General features: G+C 38.7%; 1 protein-coding gene and 1 pseudogene across 1 annotated transcript in view; one reads left to right on the top strand and one right to left on the bottom strand.

Moving 5' to 3' along the window:
* KIF13A (kinesin family member 13A) overlaps positions 1-24,468 on the top strand; it is a gene marked incomplete at its 3' end in the record, with an annotated part of 189,283 nt that overhangs the window by 98,126 nt on the left and 66,689 nt on the right. The window contains exons 4-6 of the mRNA XM_019630384.1: positions 7,515-7,575; positions 22,588-22,680; positions 23,542-23,722. Coding sequence (XP_019485929.1) covers positions 7,515-7,575; positions 22,588-22,680; positions 23,542-23,722 — 335 coding nt within the window. The remainder of the gene's footprint in view (positions 1-7,514; positions 7,576-22,587; positions 22,681-23,541; positions 23,723-24,468) is intronic.
* LOC109375161 (protein FAM204A pseudogene) lies at positions 18,312-19,011 on the bottom strand (annotated as a pseudogene).

Genomic DNA, 24,468 nt, shown 5'->3' with positions numbered 1-24,468 from the left:
GTGAACAAATTTGGCATGCGTCTCTTATGTTAATTGTACTCTCAAATTGACGAAATTGAAAAGTAACCACAAAACATTGGACATTGGCAAGCGAATATTTATAAAACTGGTGAAACGGGGGTTTGTCGAGAGATCTTGGGCTCAGCTTTCACAGCAGATAGTAGCCAGAACAGGCTGTTAATAGCAGCAGTGTCTGCAGATGTGAACAGTGAATTAATTGTGCAAAGAGAGGACGATGCTAGTATAGAATGAGAGGAGAGAGACATGCTCCTTTAAGCAAACAAAGTAAGTTCACATAGAGTGGGGTTTTATTTCCCCAGGGAAAGCCCTTTTGATTCTGATTTTGGGAACTAGGAAGTAGTGTGTTTTTGCATTAATGCTTTTGACACCAAACTCAGGGAATTGTAGCAACTCTTCCACTCATGGCCTTGGCCTTATAGACCTTTTTTGCCTTTTCTCTTTTCTCTATTTGATTCAGCAAATACTGAGCATCTATTGACTGTGTCTATACCTGCAGGGAATAAAGAAATGAACTAACACAGTCCTTGGCTCCGGAAACCTCACAGCTTGATGAGAATATAAAGTACTTAGGGTGGTGCCTGGTACATAGTAAATATTCCATACGTGATAGCTGTACTATTAACTGGGAGAGGAGCCCATCAGTAGATATTGTTTTTTTTGTTTTTTGTTTTTTTTGTGCAGCAATAAGACAGCAACAGGTTTATTAGTCAAAGAAAGTACACTCCAAGACATGGAACAGGCTGACCCAAGAGAGGGAAGCAGCCTGGCCTTACATTGCATGAAGGCTTTTATTTCTTTTTATAATTAATTAATTAATTTTTTTTGGTTAGTTTTAGGTATACAGAACATGCAATAGTTATCCTTTTCACCCTTCAGACAGAAGTAACTCCCCTCCCCCATCTACTGCCTTCGCACCCCCGATATCATACTTATCTATTACAATTCCATTGACTCCATTCCCACACTCTACTCCACATTCCATGACTATATGTATATATAATTATAGTTGACATACAATGTTATTTCAACATCAGCTTCAGAAATACAGTGCGGTGGTCAGGCCTCTACACCGACTATAAAGTGATCTCCCTAACAAGACATGAGTCCATCTGGCCCCTTAAAAAATAGTTACAACATTATTGATTATATTCCCCAGACTGTCTTTTCTATCACTGAGGCCATACTGTAGTTATCAATTTGTATTGTCTTGTCCCTTCCCCTTCTCCTTCATCCCCACCCCCTCCCAAGTAGATACTGTTAATACTGATAACATAGCTGCTGTATATTGAGTTACTACTTTGCACCAAGCATTGTATTAGTAGACATTTTGCTTAAATTCCCAGTCCTAATTTAAAGTAAAATGTGCAATTACTTAGGTAAAGTGTGTATTACAGAGGTGGAGCTATCAACTAAAACAGCACAGAGGAGGGAATAAACACTTTTCAGAGGAAGTTGAAACATTGGAGGGGTGACATTTAGGTAGGTCTTAAAAAATGATTTGTAGCTCACAGGGCAGGGAGGAGAGGAGAGGGAGGGGATTGCACGAAAGAGGGATTCTCTTCCATGTCTACATTTTCTTTTCTATAATACATCATCTTCCTGGACTTCACACTGTACTTAATATGCCCAGAAGATTTCTTGGTCATTGGTGGAAGCTCTCAGAGCTGAAGAGATGGCTGACTCTTGACATAATATATATCTTGACATAATATTTATCATATAGATAAATAGGGGGACTTGCTTCTGTCTTTTAGAATTCAATAAACACACAAATAATGTCTGAAGGGTGACAGCAGTCTCGTCACTTCCACAGATGAAGTGAAAATGGAGACTTTGAGAAAGTACTGTTATCTACTGTACTGCAGTACTGTTGAAGGATTCATACTCACTGTGTGTTTTAAACCATCATCAGATTTACAAGATTATTTAATTAAAAGGTAATTCACCAAAGAGTTGCTTTAAAAAATACACTCTCAGAGTATTTTTGTTTGATGGAATGGTGGACAATAAAAACATTAGGAAAAGCAAGGTCTTGTCCTCTAAGAATTAATAAAGTAGCAGAACAGAGGGAATCTCTCCCCTCTCCCTTCCCTTCCCTTCTCTTCTCTTCCCTTCCCCTCTCCTTCTCTCTCTCTCTCTCTCTCTCTCTCTCTCTCTCTCTCACTCACTCTCACTCACACACACACAGACACACAAAATCTGGTCAGACAGGTATGAAATTCAGAGTAATAAGGAGTAGTGTCCTTAAGAAAGGTGCATAATGGAGATGGTGTTGAAAGATTTTAATAAGGAGAAATTGAAAGAGATGGACTTTGACTCACATCACAAAAAACCAGATGTATGTTTGAAGATACTTCTTTGCATAAAATGAAATTATCTTGAGAAAAGTATTGGGTTAATCACTTTCTTCCTGGAGAGGGGCTCTGAGAGGTATTAAAATAATTTGGAGGGCCGGCCGAGTGGCTCGTTGGTTAAGAGCTGGCTTGGGACGCCAGAGGGCCCCGGTTCGGATCCCACATATGAGGGCCAGTGACACTGCCCTCCACAGCTAAGATGCTGAACAACAGCTCAACCTGGAGCTGGGCTGCTGTGAGTCGCCAGAGATGGCGTAGGCTGCAGCCCCTGTGGCAGTGGGTTGCCATGGGCTACTGTATGTAGCCAGCAGCCGCAGTGAGCTGCTGTCCAGAAGCCGGCGACTGATCTGCCTCACCCGGGAAGAGCGCAATGATGGTGCCAACTTGGGCCAGTGAAGCAACGTCCTCCACAACTAGACTGAAGAACAAAACGACAGCAACTTGTCTGTTCCCCTTCCCCAATTCCCCAGCGCTGTTCCCATCCCCCCAATTCCCCAATAAAAAAAAAAATCTTAAAAAAAAAATAATAATTTGGAAAAGAAAAGTGATTTTTTTTTAATTTTCAAGAATAATTGTCTTGTGTTTTGTCCTTTTCATTAGTCTGTAATTGACTAGAAGACAAAAAACATGCCTCATACACATTTGAATTCCCCAGGGTACCCACAATTGAGAGGTGGCAAATAGGTGTTTGTTGATTGCTTTCTGGATTAAACATTTTACAACTGGAGAACATATTAGGGAAAGCATATAAGTAGGAAGAATGAATGAAAGGATACAGAGGTAATGTATAATTGAAAATACCTTTACATTTGGTTTTTATGGATCAGGAAAATGATTACCGGATCACATTTCTTTGAACACTGATGCCTTTTGGTTCTTCAAGGAACATAGAAGAGTCTTTCTTCTGTTTTTTAAAATTGTAAATTGAATTTTGCTGAAATGCTATTAGAGCTTAGACTTTTAGTTAAAAGTAGAGTTTGACTATGCTGCATCCTGCTCCTAAGTCCTGGAACTCCCTTGCCTCAGAATATATCACTCAACACATTTGCCTTATTAAAAACAGCTTGTAGTAACTTTACTGGCTGTTCAGTGGTTCACAAAGATGCAAAGCTAACATTTTTTAAGAGCGTGATGAAGGTGGAGCAGATATGGACTGCAAGCTGCAGGGAATTAAATGCTGGTATGAATTTTACAAGTTGCAAACGAAGAGGAAGTAGTGGGATTCTGAGAAGGTGGAGTCACATTTTATTGAAAACAATGAAGACAATGGCTTTCAGATTTTAAAAACAACTGGAGAGCATCTGCACTTTTGGCTCTTTCTCATTGAAGGCTCTTGGAAGGTATGGATGCGTTTCCACAGAAAGTTCTCATGGTGTTGATTGGCATTGATGAAATACGAAATGTATGCTGTTTCCAAATTTATTTTTTTTTACTCAATTGTATGCATTAAGATGTCCCTCATCTCCCACACCAGTTAAGATACTAGTGACTTCATAATGACTAGATGAAGTAAGCTTTTAGGAATTCTAATGAAATGAGTTAGAAGTCTTATTTAACATGTTTCTCTAATATGCTGGCTTTGAAAAAAATGATTTTCTTTTTTATTTGAAGAGGTCAATTTCCAAGGAGTAACTCAAGAAAATAGCTTTGTTATCTCTTTTGAAATATCAGTGGATTTTGTATTGGAAAAATAAAATTTCTGTAAAACTTAAGAAAATTATGTCCCTTTTGTTACAAACCTTATGTCATTAAATTATAAGTTAATTTTAGCCATGAAAAGAAAGATAATTGTTTGTAAATAGTTCACAGTACTAATGAGATTTGCAAGGGAAATGAATGGACTACCTACTACAAAGAAATTATTTTAAACATCTTTAAAACTGTTTTAGTAACATTCATAATAAATAATTATTCTAGCAACAGTTAAACAAACAATTGTTCTCATTTCTGTGCCAACTGCAAATTACACAGGATATAGCCATACTTGTTTATCCTTGTGAACCATGGAAGATGGTGCTGAAAAGGACCCAAGTGCTCATCTTGCGACCAAGTCTGTGTTTGACCATTGATGGAACCAAGTTCCCCCCTTCAAACATGCATCTGAAAGTAATGAAACATCTAAAAATATATCTTACAGTTTGAACCTCTGCTTATAACATTTCTCACTCGCATCCATTCTGTGTTCTTGTCTGCATTCCAACTCCTTCTCCTGGTATTATGTTTATTGAAAAAAATATTACATACAGCAGCTGCTCTGTATGAGGTACTGACCCAGGCACTATGAGGTGCTTGACACGCTGTCCCTATTCCCAATGGCTTCACTTTTAGAGTGGAGGGGAGACCCACACTGAACCCCTGAGGGATAAAATAGGACCACATGTGAACTAGTGCCACAGGAGCGACTGAGTGCTGTAGAATTTCACAGAAGGGGTGATCACTTGTGGCATGCATTAAAGAAAAAAAATACAAGAATTTTTCTATTCACTTGCTTTGAGTTTTTAGGGAAGTCCCTCAAATTTCTGGGCTTCACCTTTCTTACTGGTAAATGTTTAGTAAAATAATAACCGTACTGGTTTGAGAGGTTAGCATTCCAAAATGCATGTGATCAAAGGTTGTGAAATTTGAGATATGATTCAGTTCAGGAAGAGGCCAGTATTTGACAGGAACGGTTGTATCTATCAGTACTGTCAGGGTCCTTTTCTCTTCTGCAGGGTTTTAACATTTGTCTAAATTCTAGGGGCAAATTTTTTAAGTGAAAAATTTTTATTTTTTTGTGAGTAAAAACAACCTTAAACTATTAACTGTTAGAAATTGACGTTGGCATAGAATTTGGAATGATTATTTCTGAGAAGTAGACCCTGAAAATTTGAGGTGGATTTCTTTTTCTTTTAAGTAGCATTACTGTGAAATGTCAATCTCTGGCTTTTTAACCTTGTATGCAAAATATCAAACTATTAAATAGGTAGTTACGGAATTTAACATATAGGAAATAAATGATTTGTTTTCATTTATATAACTAACAGGAAATCATTGAGACTCAAGAGGAAAACAATAACTTAAAAATTGGAAAATAGCATCTAATGGCCATTTAAGGAGAGTTGATTTAGGTCAGAAGGAAAAGATAATGTCCTGGAAATGAATGTTAAGTGTTATAAGATGCCATTAAAAGGAGGTTGTGGGATCTCCTTTTCTGGAAATGTTTAAAAACAAGACAGATCTTCATCTCTCAGAAGTGTTGAAGTTCAATCCTGCCTCGAGGCAGGGAAATTAACTGGATTATGCCTGTGTGGTCTCTCCATCTTTTGGAACAGCCCTCTGAATGCAGTAAATATTCCACACTCTTTTGGCTGAAACTATTGTTTCATAGTTGTTCATTGTAGCCTTGTTTTTTATAAGACCAGAGTGACTGTTTGTATAAGTAACAAAATTGAATTTGGACTTGAGATTGATGACGTAAGCTGTATGCATATCTGAATCAGTTTTAAAAACATTAAAAATATGTAGTGCTGAAACTGTTCAGAGCATAACTTAAGTCTTTTGATGATGTAGAAAATAACTGTTTTTATGCAAGGTCTCAATGCCATTAATCATACAATAAATATTATAAAGCAATTGCTATGAACACTGTAGGATACAAATACGAATCAGGTATGGTTTCTCCTTTCAGGGAACTTAGTCTACCAGTGGAGATAAAACATATGCACAGATGATATACATGATAACTGAAAAGTAGAAAAATTAAGATAGGTGTCACAAAAAAGGATTAAATAATGTTATGAAAGTTCAAAGAATGGAAACTTTGGATTGAAACAAGGAGTACTTCCTGGAAGGAAAATACATTGAACTGGGCCTTAAGGAGTATGAAGCATTTTGAAGGGTGAAATGAAGAGAACATTGAGAGAGGTAGGATTGTGCCTAGCACCGCCAAGGTGCTGATGTGTTCAGCTGAGGCGTAAAGAAGTCAGGGGACATAGGCTGGAAAGGCCTTATTGTGGCCAGTCTCAAATGTCAGGTCAAAGAGCTTGGGTTCTGTTTGCTCAGTGCTTAATAGCCGTTGAAATGATTAAGCATTAAAAGGTCCCTGTCCATGGAAGGTTTGTAATTTTCTGTTTGGGCTGCATGGGAAAGAAAAAGCTGTAACAAGGAGCCCAGGAAAGTAGCTGCTGAGTCATTTGGGCCGTAGTTTGCTGAGAAGTATCTTGAGAAGCACTGATTTCAAGGCATGTTAACCGGTGTTCCTCAAGAAAGAGTCTCCTCACCAAAATTAATTGGAGAAATAAAAAGTTAAACAATTTAACTTACTTGGTGTGGGACTTTTCAGAGCCTTTAATATTGAGAATCTGAAACAGGGCAAAATGGACACCATTTCCAACACGATCTCATGTTTTTCCATGGATTGTCTCGTGAAACTCTTGTTCCTTGGGGTACACTTTGGGGAACATTGCCCTGTGCAGTTGATAATTATTACGGGAGCTTGAGTGGTGGTCACATGTATGGAAAACAAGGATGAAATGACAGTTCTTAGGCCATTAGCCATTCCTGGCACATAGTGGGCATTCAATAACTGTACAGGAAATTAATGCATGCAAGTGCGAGTGATTGCTTTCTTAACACTACGTGGTCCAAGATTGCATGTTGAAGCAGAAGAAGGACTAGAGTCCAAAATGGCAATGTGGGAAGTATTGAGATTTGGCTATGCTAGAAATGGTAGCATCATGGAAAGTTAGAGGAACTGGTTTAAAATGAAAGTTGATCACTTCAGTGTTTCTTGAGAATCTGTGGGGGCTTCAGCTGGAGGGTTACTGGTACTGTGGACTTGGGAGAGAAGGTACTGTTTTTTGTCACTAAATTTATCATTCATTTTTTTGTTGTTAAGATGTCTGCTTGTTTGACTTCTAGATAAATAGCAGTGTTCATATACAACGAACTCAAATACAAGAAGATAACCGTCAATTTAGTCTAAAAGAAACTTTAGGGTTTACAAAGCAACAAATCTATGGTGTTTTTGTTTTATTTTTTAAATTGGACAGTACCAGGCATCCTCATCTTCATCAGTGAATTTTATTTTTTGCAATCTGGTATACTCATAGGAGTTAATTAATTTTTAAGTTTAATATATATATATTTTTTATTATTCAGGTATTTGCCTTTGATTATTGCTTTTGGTCCATGGATGAATCTAACTCTACAAAATATGCTGGTAAGTTGACTTTCTTTCTGCATTTGACAGTTGGGCCTCTGGCCTCTTCTTCCATTGCATCTGTTTTCCTTAATTATTCTGGAGCTCTGTTTTTCTCATAAAATTCACACTCATTCTTTCCCATCTAGTGCATGGGCTTGGAAGTCAGTAAGATTTGATTTCAGGTCTGCTCAGCCACAGCTTGCTGAGAAGGCCTTTTTTCAGTCTCATTAAGCTTCAGGTTCTTCACCTGTAAAGGGGATGTTGGTATCTTCAGAGATGCTTAAAGATAGAGATAATGGGGAACCACCTCGGGCCATAAATGGTAGCTCTTATGATTGTCACATAAGAAGAGATTTAGCGAGCTCTGCCTTTCCTTCTCGTTAACTTTCAGGGGGTGCACTACTCATTTATATAAGCAAAGCTCAGGTGCCGTTGGTTTCTAGGACCCACTCATGTCCTGAGTGTTTTAAAGCTGTCAGTGGTGGTATGAACTAAAACTACATCTTCCCAGGGCAACATTGCATCCTAGCCCCACATTTTGCTTGTGTTCTTTCCTTGAGGCATTTTATCCCTATTTCATCAAATACAAATGACTGCTAATTTTATTACTTGTGACCATTGGTAAATTTTATCTTTTCCTAGGAGTTAATCACAATTGCTTTAGCTTAAGAGGGAAGTATTTGTTTTAGTGGAGGAAGTCTTTGATTCCTTCGCTTCTGATTGTGCCCCCTTTTCTTAGATACATAGTCTTAATGAGTGTTTTCTCTTTATTTCTACTTATAAGAATGTCAGCTGAATGACTTTCCCATTTACTTAAAAAAAAGAGAAAAAACAGTGAGGGAAGGACGGAGAGGATGTGCAATGTCTACTTACAAAATTGGGCGAGAAAATTTCTTATTCTTTAGATATCCCCATTGTTGTACAAATACTGTGACTGACCTCCTTGGCAAAAACTAAACTTCTTGCTTGCTATTCTCTCAGGTTTATTTACATTCATTGTAAATAATCTGCCTAGTGAATACATTACTAGTAGATTAGTTGATTGGTAATTTGATTTCCTTTCTCTTCATTAAAAAAACAGGAATTCCTTCTTAATTGTGAATAGAAACATTAAGATAGAAGCATTCATTCTCTGATGGGAAATAGAGGAAATGGAGAAAGGGGAAGCACAGATTTTCTGAAACCAACCTATTTGTCAGGCTCAATGAATAATGGCATCATTGATACTAAATCAGAGCTCTCAAGGCAGCTCTCAAAACATGGGGGGGCAGAGAGGGCAGGAGAGAGAGAGAAAGATAAGTGCATGGATTAAAAGAGCTAAGAGAAATGACTCTGAGTTTCATGTGGTGTGTAAAATGTTAAATTCTCAATTATATTGATGTTATGCTACTTATTAAAAGCTATAGCAAGAGCCTCAACTCTCAGGCTTTCCAGTTGAGAAATACAGTGGTTCTGCAATATGTATAATGGCATTGCAGTGAGTTGGTTGGAGTGGTAGAAGGCTGTGAGCTCTGAAGCCATGCTGCCCGGGTTTAGATCCTGGCTTCACCACCTTCTGTCTGTGGAAGGCTGGGTGAGTTACTAATCTCACTTTGGTTCTGTTTCCTCATATGTTAAATAAGGATAATAGTTCTGATCTCATAGGGTTGATTTGGGGACTAAATGACCTGTTCATGTGAAGTACTTAAGCCAGCACTTGGCACACAGGAAAAGCTCATAATATTTATCGTCTTTATCGTTTTCAGATTGTAGCAGGAGTAAGGGTGGTTAACATCAGTTCCTTGGAAAGAAAATACATTGTACGGGTGTTTAGAAGACTGGTTTTGCCACAAGCTGCTAAACTTTGGGGATCTCTGCTTCCTCATCTATAAAAAGAGGAGATAGGACCTAGAATGATCTCAGATCTCCAGCTCTGATAAAACATGAATCAGACATTTTATGCTGGCCACACAGCTGTTGAAGTGGACTTTTCAGAGGCAAATCAAAGGCTTATTTGTTAAGACATTTGAATTGCATTGAATCATGCTTTGAGACATTTTACTTTTTAAATATATTATCTCGTTATTACTACCTTTTGGTTTGATAGTCATAATGCTTGTCTGGCACTTAATTCTGAGTCTTTATGCCAGAGCTAAGAAAAAAAAAACCCAGAAGTAACCTGCAGAATTCAGCACCCAAAGCATGGCATTTATACAAAAACCCACAGATTCCCCTGCAACCCACATATACATGCATGTAGACACTGATCCCCATTTAGGATTATAAAGTTATTATATTACAGTGAATATTAATCAACTTGAGAGCGTCATATCAGATAATAGGTCTTTGTAAATGTTTAAATCATTACTGATTGCAATTAACGCCTTTTCAACAATAAACCAACACATTTTTTTATCACTGCCTGAAATGTGTCATATTAGTAAATAACAGTGGCTTCCAGTAACCTTGCTTTTAATTTTCTTTTTTGTAAGGGGATTATTTTTCATAAACATACTTTTCTGGAAACCTTCATACCGCAAATAAAAATCAGTCTGGTGGTGGCATATCTGGGGAGTCACTGTGGGCATGTACGTTTCCTGGCCCGAGAGATTCTAAACTATTGACTTAAAAATTATGTAACAGTTCTCACCATATGGCATGTTGCTCAAATTTGCTGAAGCCATGTGTTTTCAGGCACTGTTAATACCCTGCAATTTGGGAGAAAGGTTGCACTTCTGCTAGGGTTGCTTTCTACTGAGAGGGGACAGCTGAGCGCCTCTGAGCTTTGAGCTGTTGCTGTGGGGAGAGCCGCCATGTTTGATTCTATTCCCAGGATGCCAGATTTTCTGTGCTCAGAGGTAGAAATGCTATCTGTTGCATTGTTTAACTGTGTGTCAAAATTTACATTCTAAAAGCTGGCAGTAGGCAAAATGGAGCTGATTTTTTAGCAGAGTTCCAAAATATATAGTTGTTTTAGCACATTGTCCTGATTCATTATTTTCCTATTCAAATGTATATGAAGTACTCAGCAAGTGCTTTGCACAGAGTAAATACTCAGTAATTGTTAGCTGTTAGGTTTATCAAAACTGTAGTTTTCCTTACAGTTAATGAGAAGCAGTAGTGGTTGATTTATTTGAAAAGTTTGTTAGAGATTTATTATAAACAGTGCGTGCCATCTTAAAAGACATTTATAACACAATCTGTGGAATCCTTGTAGATTTTTCTTCTACAGTCTTTTACAAGTTGTCTCACCCATATCTAATTTGACATTTTTTTTATTAGAGACTCACCTTTATCATCTTGTTCTTAAGCATCCAACTTAGTTTTCTGAGAATCAGCAACTCTCTTTTTGCATTTGTTAATTAAATTATGCAATTACGGAGAAGTACAACTGACATAAACAGGTTTTGGAGCAAACACAACTGACCCTTTGTAAGAACATAACTCAGCTGGTGGGAGTCCAGAGAGTGGCCCCTCAGCTGGGTGACTGAGCATGCGAGGTGGGCGTGTGTGGCTGTGTATTTTAGATGGAAAAGAGAATGTTGAATAATTCAGATAATTGGTAAATGAAGGTCAGTTAAGAAAAATTTCTCTGAAATAAATGAGCTAAGCTAATATTGTTACTTTTTTTTTTTTAAATTGGGGAATTGGGGGATGGGAACAGCACTCACTGGGGAACTGGGGTAAAGGGAACAGACAAGTTGCTGTCCTTTTATTCTTCAGTCTAGTTGTGGAGGACGTTGCTTCATTGGCCCAAGTTGGCACCATCATTGCGCTCTTCCCGGGCGAGGCAGATCAGTCGCCACCTTCTGGACGGCCGCTCACAGTGGCTGCTGGCCGCTCATGCTGACTGCTGGCTACACACGGTAGCCCATGGCAACCCACTGCAGCAGGAGCTGCAGCCTACGCTGTCGCCGGCGACTCCCGGCAGCCCAGCTCCAGGTTGAGCTGTTCAGCATCTTAGCTGTAGAGGGCGGTGTCACTGGCCCTCATATGTGGGATCCGAACCGGGGCCCTCTGGCGTTCCAATCCAGCTCTTAACCAACGCGCCACTTGGCCGTCCCTTGTTACTTTTTTTTTTAAAAGAATAGGTAGGTGTGTGTGCTTCTGTTTTTTCTCATCTCTATTTCCTGTTTTGTAATCCCACCCAACCCCACCTTCTTCCACTTTCCTTCCTTTGTCCACTCTGTTCCTTAGAATATTTATTGGCATCCAGAGACATCATTCAACTATATTCAAGACATCATTTAAGTATATTTAGAGGGGTAGATAATAACAACAATAGGCAATATAGTTCTGGACACTAGGTTCCCAGCCCTGTGGGCATCCCTTTACCTGCAGCCGGTCATTTTATTGTCAGTACACCCAACCGGGTAGAAACTTATTGTCCCCATTTTATAGATGAGGCCCTGCCAGCTGTGACAGAGCTGAAAGCAGTGGTAAATGGGGATTTTAGTTAGTGACAATGATATGTGGAGATTCTGTGGATCCTGTAGCAACCGTAGGCTCTCCTCTCTTATCTCTCATCCCAGGAGAGACTGTGTTAAGGAAATCAGATTGGAGTGCTCTGGCTTGGAACCCAGCCAGCAATAATACTAATGACATTGTCCCTCCTGTCAGAAGTTCTCTAGAGCCCTGAATGCCTGTGTTTGGTGTGGGCTTTGTTTTAACCTCCACTCAAGTATTGTAAACAGTGTGCACCCCACAGTCCAGAGAAGATGTTGAGTCAAGCCTGCTTCTATAGCAGAGACAGACAGTGTAAATCACTCTCGAGCAGGTAGCAATGAAGAATGTTTACTGTTTTAGCAGTTGTGTTATGTGAAAATGCCCTCCAAAATGCATTCTCTATTGGACAATTCTCACAGGTAAGGTGGCTTATTTTCTTCTTTCTTGCTGGGCACCAAAGCCTGACACCCTCCTGGGTGAGTCAGCCACTTTATCTGGCAACAAAAAGGAGCTGAGCTACACTGCCAGCTCATGGTTAGTCCCAGCATTGTCACTGGGGTGGAAACAGGCGTCTGGGTGAGTCACCCATGCCATGCTGCAAGTAAGACTCCCAAGGACTGCAGTGCTGACCACTCTTGGATGTCACCATGGAACCTTTACCCTCATGGCCTAGTTTCTCAGTATCCTTTTACCAGGTTCCTTGGTGGCAAACTTCTATAGTTGATTAAAACTTGAACCTAGGGTTGCCCACGTCAAGCCTTAAAGCCTTAGTTCCTTTCCCTGGACTCTGCAGGTTTTGGTCTTTAACTTAAATCAGGTTTAAAGTCACTGTATGTGACAATTTCTGAGAGTTGCATTATTTGAGAGAGGGATTTACTGAAACCTCATCCAGGTTAGGCGTTCCTTACCCCTTCAGGTATGTATGAGGAACCTGTCTGCTCTTGCACTGTCCAGGTGCTCTGATTTGGAGCTGGGCCACTTGCCAAGTTCAGACTCATCAAAATCACCATGGCTGTCAGCCCTGTTTAGAAGTGGAAAAACACCCTTACAAATGAACAGGCCCAAAAATTCCAAATTACAAATATTGAGCTTAACTATTTTTTTTCCACTCTGACTCCAATGAGAAAAGAAGGAAAACTGGAGACTGTTTAAACTGATAAAATTATTGAACATGTTAAAATCTTGAATGTTCTTCCATGTAGCTACTTTAGAAAAATGAGAAATATTCTGGATGTATGTCATATCCAGCCTTGTATTGCCCTATCTAGTGTTTTATTCAGCCGTGATCTATATGAGACTTCCTTATTTAATGCAGGTTGCAAGTAAGACAGGGATGTACCCTCCCATTTTGTTCTCCCATTTCCTAGAACATTGCCCAGTGTGATGTTTCACTTGGTGCCTCTTTGGTAGTCAGATATTTGGCATGTGAATGACAGCTGCATTTCCCCTCCACCCCTTCTGTGCTACACTATCAGGGCCCTGCTAGAGAGAATTTCCTTGGTGACTCAGCTCCCAAAGCACATGTCTAGTAGCTTTGTGTCCATTGCTGCTATTCCCAGAGGGACAGATAATGCATAAGTGTGGAGACTCGGGGTGCTAGCTTTTCAAAGATCTGTATTATAGGTGACTCAGGGCTGGGTGGATCAGGTATATAACTTTGCTGGCAGAAATTCCATACAGAAGCCCTCTCTACTGTTCTGACACTGTGTTATGGGTTGCTTTAGGCATGCCTGTGTTTAGGACTTGTCCACACAGTTACAGGAGGTCTAATCATAAGCCCCACAGAGGAAATTGGAATCTCGGTCATGGTTACTAACAAGTGAGGTCAGGTTTGCCCTGTGGATTCCCTGCACCAGGCACGAGGAGCTGACATCTGCAGAGTGGTCACCCCCTTTCTGGCATCGGTCCTGCTGAAAAGCCACAGGCTCTGGGGATTGACAGTGTTGTGGCTTTGCTCAGCTTGTCTGGGATAGAGACAAATACTCCCGGCTCCTCCCACTTCCCACAGGATTTCTGAACTTTCCCTGATGGGCTGGTGCGCGTTCCCCTAAACAAACAGCACTTCATCCCGTTTAAGTGTGAACTGGGTGGGGATAGTGTATCTTTTGTGGATTCCCTGATTCCCACCATCCAGCATAAACAGTTCCTTTTTTGTTTCTGAGCTTCAAAAACCAGTTTACAAGTCATTTTTTTCTATGCTGAAAAAGAGGATTGCTGTGTTTAAAAAATAGAAACGAACAAAGCAAACAAAACAAAACAAAACAAAACAAAACACTTCAGTCTTTTGGATAAACCAGACTCTCCTTACTAGACCGTATAAGGGTCTTGATATTTAATATTTTCTCTCTATGACTGAGAGTAGTGTAGCCACCATTTGTTTTCATGGAGAGCTGGTCATGTTAAGGACAGGAGGTTATATGAAGAGTCCACGGTGCATTTTTAGTGTTTTGTTGACGGTCTGGCCTTTTTAATAGTTGTTTCTTATTGTACCAGTGGTGCCTTGAAAGTCCCCCAAACTAAAAAATTAAGTATAGCCCCATCTAGGGATTCGTACAGCTAAAAAGGCACCAGAATAGAAAATCAAGGGGTGCTTTATATCATGTTTCTATTCACAATTTTATTGATATGATTCTATGTTGTTTTTTCCCCTTATACCTTTCTGAGATATCTTAATGTTATAAAAGAATGAGCAGTATTTTTCCTGCACTGGACAACATGGGTTGGCATATCCTGGCCCAAATAATGATACTGTTCCTTCTTCTCCTCATGACCCAAAACACACATACCCTTAACACACATAACCCTCACATACACACCCAATACACACACCTCACTACATACACACTTGTTTGCATGTGCTCGCATGTGTACACCCACACACATACATTCACACCCGTCTCTTTCTCAGTGGAATTTTAAAAGTGGGACCTCTAGGGGAGCTAGAGAAATAGCAATAAATGATAATAAGTGATTCCTCTAAAAATTTTTTTCTAAGAACAGATGTCTTTTAAAAAAATTAAATTTGTTGGGGTGACAATGGTTAGTAAACTTACATAGGTTTCAAGTGTACAATTCTATAATACATCATCTATATATTATATTGTGTGCTCACCTCCCAGAGTCAGTTCTCCCTCCATCACCATATATATGACCCCATTTACCCTCTTGTATTATCCTTCCTCCCTCCTTACTCCCTGGTAACCACTAAACTGTTGTCTGTGTCTTCGAGTTTTGCCTCTTTATTTGTTTGTCTTGTTTCTTTGTTGCTTTCAGTTTTATATCCCACATATGAGTGAAGTCATATGGTTCTAGACTTTTTCCGTCTGACTTGTTTCACTTAGTAAAATAATCTCAAGATCCATCCATGTTGTCGCAAATGGCAGTATTTCATCTTTTCTTGTGGCACAGCAGTATTCCATTTGTTTAGATATCTTTTATCTTTGAAATTGGATTGCCTCAGAGAATTGTTGCAAAGGTGGAGGAACTATTTTCAGGAAAATAATGAGATGATCACCTCCTTCTCTATACCAGAATTAATTATAGTTAATTAAAGATTTAAGGGATGATTCTAATAATAGATATTAACTAAAATATATTTTAGACTTATAATGGCCAGGCACTAGGGTAAGGGCTTCGCCTGTATTGCCTTATTAAATCATATAGCAACCCAGTAGGTAGCAACTATTATTCCTGTTTTACTAATGAAAAAACTGAAAACTTGCCCAAGGTTGCACAGCTGGCAAGGAGTACAGTTTGAAAATAAAACTGTAAAAAACAAAAACAACATAGCTAGAAGAAAATGTGGGTGAATGCTTATATAATTAGGGGTAATAAGCATTCAAAAGGATTTTGGAAGCATAACGTATACCATAAGTAAAAATTATAAAGGGAAAGATGAAAGATTTGAATGTGAAAGACCAAAGTTTTTGTACAACAAAGAACAACATAAGACTGAAAGGTAAATGACAGACTAGGGAAAAATATTTATAACATATGATAAACCAAAGGTTAATATTATTAATATAATGAGCATTTTAAAATTAATAAGTAAAAAATCAATGACTAAACCAAATGATTTATAAAAAGAAACATAGGACCCAAATATGCAACTTATTAAAGAATGAATACAAATGGGCAATAAACTACGGAAATGAAAATTTTAATTTAACAAGAGGTTTTCTTTTTTTCCCTATTGACTTAATCAAAATGTTGTTGAAGTTGTCGAAAAAGGACTTCTTCCCTTCCCACATTGCTAGAGGACTTAGTAATTTGATTTTTTTGGAGTTTGCCTAATAAGGTCAATAGAAAAGTGTACAAAGATAAATATGTAAGGATAAACGTTGCAGAAAAAAGAAACAGGAAATAATGTAAATACCTAATAGGGAATTGATTGCATTAGTTAAGCATACCATGCAAAATGAAGCAGCCATAAAAGAATGTTAAGGTTGATGTATCTTTGCAGAGGTGGGAAGTGTTCATTATTTCTTGTCTTAAAACAGAATAAATTTGCCTTGAGGCATGAAGCCATATAAAATGTATTCCAGTCTGTCTAGAATCCAGTCTTACTTAGATTTGTAAAATACATGAACCTGGCAATAGTTCTTTGTATTTATCCTTTTAAAAATTGTGCTTCAAGGTAGTTATTTAAGGATGGAAAGAAGAAAAGTTCTTTCCAGAAACATAGAGTAATTGTTTTCTACTTCTTCACATTCCTGTTTGTATTTCCTAGAATTCTCCTTTTTTAGTTATAACTAAAATTTTATTAAATACAGTAAACCTGAATTATATTTTGCCTGTCAAATATAATTGTAAATACCCAACTAAAAGAGCTTGATGTTTTGGAAAGCATATGTATATATTTAGTGGAAATCAGAGAGACTAGTTTATTTTTTTCATTCACATATATTTTGTTTCAAGGTTCAGGAGGTTATTGTGGGTGTCAGTAAAAGTGTAATCTGTGATTTTTATCAGAATCATCCAATTAATAATACATATCATGCTGACACATCTATTAACACCCCAGTGCCTTATTTAACAAAGGCTATTGTAGTCTTTAGGGGCTCATTAGGATTTCAGAAACAGTCATACTTTGACCAAAGTGTAACTTGTAATACAATTAAACATTTCTTTTTAAGTTCAACAAACAATATTTTGATGCCTCAGTCATCACCAATGAGAAAAGGGGCCCCCAATTAAATACACATTAGTCTGAGAATAGCAGTGTCAACAACAGAAATAATGCAGCAAGAGTGCGTACTGTGTGCCAGGCACTCTGCTATGATGAAACAAAGGAGCTCACAATGTGATGATAGAGAAAAAATACAGCGCAGTGTGGTGAGTTCTGGGAGACTGTAGATAATACCAAGGAGACCAGAGAAGGGAACAACTGATTCCCAGTGTCACGCAGCACGAGTCACCGATTATGGATGGGCATCAGCCTTAACATTCAGGAGCCAATACAGAGATCGAGGCCCTGCCACTCACTAGCGACGTGATCTTGGGCAAATGACTTACTCTTTCAGTGCCGCAGTCTCCTTATGTATCACAATCCATTCCTACCATATCTGGGCATTACAGGGATTCAATGATATAAAACATGTAAAATGCATTTCAAACAGGGCAGTTAATAAAAATTAATTCTCTTCTTTCTTTTTAGTAGCATAAATAATAAAATTATACAAATTTAGCAAGTCAATTCATATCCTAGTTAGTATTTGCAATAATTTGGACATAGGCTAAACTGAAATTTTTTGTTTTTTAATCAACTGCTTTTATTATGTGACTGTGAGGTATCAACTCTACTGCATCCAATAAAGAACCAATAATTACTTTTATAACAGTAAGATAAAGTCAGTTGTAAAGATAACATCAATTGAAATTTTCTTACACTTATGACTAATCCATTATAAACAAATGCCAATCTTAAAAACACAATTCCAGAATAAGTGCAGTTACACTGAGCACAGATAAGCAAGTACAAGGAGCTCATTGGCTGTGCTACACCAAATGGATGAAAGGTAAAATTGATTTTATACTGTAGGCCTACACAAATACATACATTTCTATCTTTCCCCTGTATGTATGCTTACATTCCTTGTACAAATAACACAACGCTCAATTTCATTGACTTCAATAGGATGAACTCGTTAGAAAAAGCTTGAAAAGATTTGATAATCAACTCCCAAATTTTATGCTTCTTTTTTCTACTTCTATCAATTTCCTGACCTGTTATTTAACATAAGCAGGAAAGTCTTTTCAGTAAATCGAGCAATTGGAGATGCAAGGAAAAACTCAAGTAGAGACACAAAGTCTTGAAGAAGTCTCACAAGTTACGTGTATCCCATGTTGCTTTTGGTTTCCCATCTCTGCTTTGCTTCAAATCCCCACGCAAGTTTCTTCTTTTTTCAAGCAACCTGTGAATTTTCCGCTTCCTTTTTGGCTTTCACAAAGTTGTGGCCGGCAATTGCTTTGGCAATTTCTACACCAAGCTCCCGGGTGGCTAGCTGGTTGCTGAGCCCCTCAGCCTTCTCAGTGTCACTCTTCCACAGCCTGGTCCAGGCTCTTTTCAGGGCCTGACTTGTCAATTTTTTTTTTTTTTTAACAGAGGGTTCAAATCTGTCATTGACTCCAAAATACTGAGTAAGTTCCTTCAACTGGGTTTGACTTGAGGCCTGTTCACTATGAGGTTCTTCTTCATTCTTCAATTTACCTTTTTTGGAGCGCTTTCTTTTTTTCCTGAACCTTGAAGATGAGTTTTTCTGTTCAGAGTGTTTTTTTCTGCAATTCTTGAAATTTATTCCACGTATGTGAGGGAATGCCAGAAGGACATTCTTCATATGCATTTACATTTGCCTCTGCTTCAGTTTTTGGTGCATCTGTAGGGAAATCGGAGCTCTCAGCTTTTGTAACGGTCTCATCGTCTTTATCTTCCTCTAAGTTAAGTCTCGAGTTCTCTAATGTGTCTTCATCTTCAGAATTCAACTCAACATCACTTTCATTTAGGCCAGGAGGTAGCAGTCCACTCCACATCTTCTCATGGAGCCGACACTCTATCCACATGGCAAGTTCTGCCCATCAGCAGCCAGCACCATTCAGCCCAGACTCCTGCCGTGGCTGCTCATGAAAGGCACGTGGCTCTCGGGTGGGCACGCGCTTCCACCGGCCCATTACTTCTGCACCTCCAAGAGGGAGTCTATGCTCTGGGCATCCAAATGTGCTTCCCAGTTGCCCTGGAGAGGGCATGCCTCTCCTCAGCAGCCTTCAAGCAGTTATTTATTTTTTATTGTTTTGGGACTTTCTCAAAATCATCAGTTTTCAACCCTCGCTGACGTGGCATTAAAAATTGCTGCCTTCAGTGTGGCATTGGCTGGTACGGTTTCTTAAGGTTTACGACTGCAAGAGAGTGGCTGTAGAAAGGTGCACCTTTGACTGCTTGGCTGCACATCCCGGAACTCGGCAGGCTCTCTGGCGGCAGCGTCACACTGCAGTCCCCAAACAGGAGGAATCCCGTCCCGGGCACAGTCCCGGGCACAGCACTAAGCACTGAAGGCTCTGGTTCAGGATGCCTAGCCTGCTGACACTCCCATTAACTGCAGCTCTTTCCCAGGATACAGCAATTGTAAACAGGAGCCTGTTTCCCGGTTAGGAGAGAGGCGCCTAGCAGCCATCTTAAGACCCCGCCAACATCGCACCTTCTCCCTAAACTGAAATTTATTCTCGTATTTTTATATCCTGAAGAATCCTTTGATCATTTTGTTTATTTTTTGTGTAATTTTAGTATACAAATCCTGGGTGGTTTTTTTTTTTTATAACTTGACGTGTCACAAACCTATTTCATGTAGCTCTGTAGCATTCTTTCTTGTTTGTTTTTCAATTAATGATCTTTAGTTTAAAAGGCCATTCCTACCAAGGAAAAGGAAACATTGTGATTTGCCCTTGAAAGAACATCAAGAAAATAATTCCTCATTATCCCAGCCTTCTCAGCATCAGGAACAGAAACCAGAAGTATTTCGTTGCACTGCTCCAGGAAGATATCAGTTCTTGATTGGCTAATAACTTCAGGCTCTGTGTAGGCATGGTCAAAGCTCTTTCACCACAGTGCTTCTCTGCCGTCCAGTCCTTTCATCAACTCAAGCTCTTGCTTTTTTCCAAGTTGCTAAATATGAATTGAAATCATGAATTACGGTCAGGATGTTTGACCTAGCCAAGTCTTAAAGCGTCTTGTCCCCACCCTCACCCCACTCCCTTCCTGGGGGCTGGTTAACCAGTGTGAAAGATCAAACGTGATTGCTCCATTCATCTGCTTGTGCCAAGAAAGCGGTACTTTTAGAATGCCTTCTAATGGCACTTGGGTCTGGCTGAGGACCACAATCCATCTCACAAGCCTGAGCACAGGCTGTGTTTAATTCCCGACCTTCTCCACTACAGGGCTCAGGTCCAGATTGAAGGCCTGCCTCTTGGCATGGGTGTTGGGAACACATGTGGAATAGGAAAGGCCCTTTGAGAAAATTTGTGAGAAAAAAATTCTGATGTGTATGAAATGTCATCAACAGGATGGGTCAGATATTTTCTTAGTGAGCACAAGACTCTGTCATAACTGTAGCAGAAAAGCAATCTTGAAAGGGACTGTTTAGTGGATAATAATTTTGCCAATATCTTATTCTCCTCAGAGTATATATGTGTATGCGCACGCGCGCGCGCACACACACACACACACACACACACACATCTTTAGGTAATCTTCACAACAAACCTATTTGTTTAGGAAAGCCTCTTACAGTTGCACTGTTTTTTAAAAAAATCCACATATTCCGCCAACATATGTTGAATACTGGTTAGGTACCAGGCTCTGTGCTAGGTGGTAGAAGTCAGAAATAGACAAATAAGGTATATAAATTTGATATATATGTTGTTCCAAACAATTTTTTCTTTTTTACTTTAGCACCCACAGGTATCTCTCTCTGTCTCTTCTCCCTCCCTCCCTCCCTCTCTCTCTCTCTCTCTCTCTCTCTCTCTCTCTCTCTCTCTCTCTCACTCTCACACATTATTTGACATAAGGTTTTATATTATATGTACAGTCCAAACATGACTTCTTTTTACTGAACAGTGTTTTTGAATTTTAGTATTGTTTATACACGTATTATAGATTTATTTTTTCACATGACCTGTAATATTCCAGGTCATAAAATAGTCACAGTTTACTTATCCACTCACTAATGGGCATTTAACTTGATTCCACCTTACAGTATTATAAATAATGCTGCATGAACATCTTACAAGGGTCTCTTGAGGTAGTGTGTCTGTAGATGCCTCAGAGTGGGTCTGAAAGTGTGGTCGTATTCCCTTTTGAAGGTGCTGTGAGGTTTTCCTTCAAGAATGGCTGCATTTGTTTATTTTCCCACCACGCAGCTTATGAAAGTACTTGTTTCTTCAATTCAGCTGCACTTGATGTTGTCAAAATTTTATTTTTTGCCAATCTAATGGTAGAAAATATGATTTCTTGTTCCATGTGTATACATTTTTAAGTGTCCCATTCCGCATCCATGTTACATCACAGCATACCAAGGAACTGCTAAACTCAGATCCAACTTTGCAGAAAAGAAAAACACACACCCAAAAGCTTACGTTATGTTGCATTATTTCCAGATGTAAAAGGAATTGTAATGTCGGATAAAAAGGTTCAACGGACTCATTCTTTCAGCATTTTATTAAGCATTTTGTGCTAGGCACCAGGATTACAAAGGTAAACAGATTATAGTCTCTGACATCAATCAGGGAGTTCTCATTCCAGGGGAGGAAACAGGTACTTAAATCAGTAGTTTCTGCAAGTGCTGTAATAGTGAACGTTCTAAGGACTCTAGGAGCACAGCGGAAGAAGAATATCATTTTAATTCTCTTAATGATGGGAAATGAATGTCACCAATTTAAAAGGGTAGTGAATGCCACCATAAGTATTTAAAAAGATTTTCATACTTTTACTGGTAAGATGCTGCCGTAGTATATGTAATACATGACAGAAGACCCCCAAGTGCTGCACTAAGCTATTGTAGACAGGCTCCCGGAGGAGAACTTGTCTGCGAACCCCCCATGGGAACACAGGTGAAATGTGCCTGTGCTCTACACACCACCTGCACCAGCAATGGATAGTTTCTCAGCACCTGGCAGGTACTTAGCACCATGCTAGATGCAGAGTGCATGCACATACCAAGGCGTGCGTGACGTGGTTCCTGCTCATTGGAAGCTCAGAATCCAGAGGAGGAAATCAGTTCATATTTAATGATGTTTTAATATTAACTCATGAGAAGAAACTAAACCAAATTTAAATGATGCTTCCATATGGCCTACTGACAATGGGAAGAAAACTTTATGCCTAGAGAAATGTCTTAGAAGGAAGCACTGGGTAAAATCATAAATTGATCCAGGTATAGTTTAGAAGAGTAGATAAAATTGCAAACATAAAGCTCTTAATACTTAGCCCTACACATGGTAGGCATGCAGTACGCTTTTGACATCTTTTTGGATTGTGAAAATGCTGGTAACTGTGACTCAGTTATTAATACAAATATGTTAAGAAAAAGATTCTTTTTTATTTTTAAATTTTTTTAGGTCAAGAAGTGGTTTTCAAGTGCCTTGGGGAAGGAATTCTTGAAAAAGCCTTTCAAGGTTATAATGCTTGTATTTTTGCATATGGACAGACAGGTAAGTAGCGCTTTTATTTATAGCCAATGATTAAATGTGCATCTCTTAAAACATAGACATAGAAAACACTTTGGGAAGCAACAGAAAAATGCCTCTGACTTTGTGGGTTTAACTGAATTAGATGATCAAAAGTAACCATCTTTTTGACGATTCAACAGTTTTGGTCATTGAGTACTTTCATTGTTAATGAGCAAAGCTAGTTTCAAACTTGTAAATGTCATTTTCCTAAATTATAGTTTTAACCTGTATTTGAACTAGAAAAATAATTACCAGTTTCTCAGTATAAATGTTATAGTAAAAACCTATTTAAAAAAAGTCCTATACAGAGGACTTTCACTAGGATACAAGGTGATGATAGATTACTAAACCTAGGCTTGTGGCACAGTTGGTTGAAACAAGCAAAATAAAAACATACTGGTGTCTCAGCCATGAACTCGCTAAGCCACCAACTATAAAGATGGAATAAATCAATAAATCATAACAATACTGCCTATTGTCATGTGACGAGACAGCTGGGAGACTCTGACGAGGGAATATATATATCAAAGCACTAACAAAATAGTTTGGGCTTAAATACTGTTAATGTTACTTGATAATGTATAGCTGCTATTTAGTATATATACTATCTTTAGTGGTTATATTTGTACAAATCCACCCGAAATGAGGTGCCCCCCGGATCCCACAATGAGAGTCAGACTGGAGGCCGTGAGTATAAAAGTAGTCTGAGGGCCGGGTGTGAGGGCCAGGTTTGCCCCTTCTGCTGTGTGACCCTGGCTGATACATGTAGAAATCTTGTATGGTTGAAGAATTACATTTTGCCTCCTCTTCTGTCCTCCTTTCTTTCTGCTTATTCTTCTCCAGGCTCAGGAAAATCATTCTCCATGATGGGCAATGCTGAGCAGCTAGGCCTCATTCCAAGGCTCTGTTGTGCTTTATTTAAAAGGATCTCTCTGGAGCAAAATGAGTCACAGACCTTCAAAGTTGAAGTATCCTATATGGAAATTTATAATGAGAAAGTTCGGGATCTTTTAGACCCCAAAGGGTAAGTTAGTGGTTAAAATTAAAGTTGTACTAAGGGTAATAATTTTAAATGATCCTAAAGTTGAAATTGCAAGTGAATATATTTATTTGAGTCTGTGGTCACTACTCTGGTTTCACTTCATTTTCTGAGAAATCATCAGCTCTCAAAGACTGTTGGTATACCCAGTGTCCATAGTTTATCCTACATTCATGTATAATGTGGCTTCTAGATACCACTTAAAAAGATGTTTTTACTATCGGTATTATTTTGCCACCATGGTTCATTAAAATTAAGTTTAAAATGACCCATTGATCCTTCCATTTATGGTCGGGAAGCAGCACTTCTAAATTGGAGATAAAGTGGTTGAAGCATTGAAATGACCAGCCTCGGCAAGTTGTTCTCTGCCCGGGCCGTGTTTGCATTGGAATCATGTGGAAAGCTTTTTAAGGATACACTGGCCTGAGTCCCACACATAGACACTGGAATTCAGTAGGCCCAGCGGAAAACCCAGGCAACTGAATTTTTTAAAAGCTAGGTGATGAAAAAACAGATGAGTTTGATTTATAGAAGGAGAGGGCCATTTACTTTTTTTTAATTAAGATTTTTTTTTCTTTTTTAATTAAAGTTTATTAGAGTGATAATTTTTTAACTGATTTAAAATAATACGTATTTATAGAAATTTTAGAAAATAGGCAAAATGAAAGAAATAAAAATGCCCTATAATACCACCACTCAAAAATAAACACTATTAATACTTTAATGCATTT

Source organism: Hipposideros armiger, unplaced genomic scaffold (genome assembly GCF_001890085.2).
Source record: "Hipposideros armiger isolate ML-2016 unplaced genomic scaffold, ASM189008v1 scaffold_907, whole genome shotgun sequence".
Lineage (NCBI taxonomy): Eukaryota > Metazoa > Chordata > Mammalia > Chiroptera > Hipposideridae > Hipposideros > Hipposideros armiger.
The sequence above is the reverse complement of the archived record's forward strand: the minus strand, read 5'-3'. Positions and strand labels throughout refer to the sequence as shown.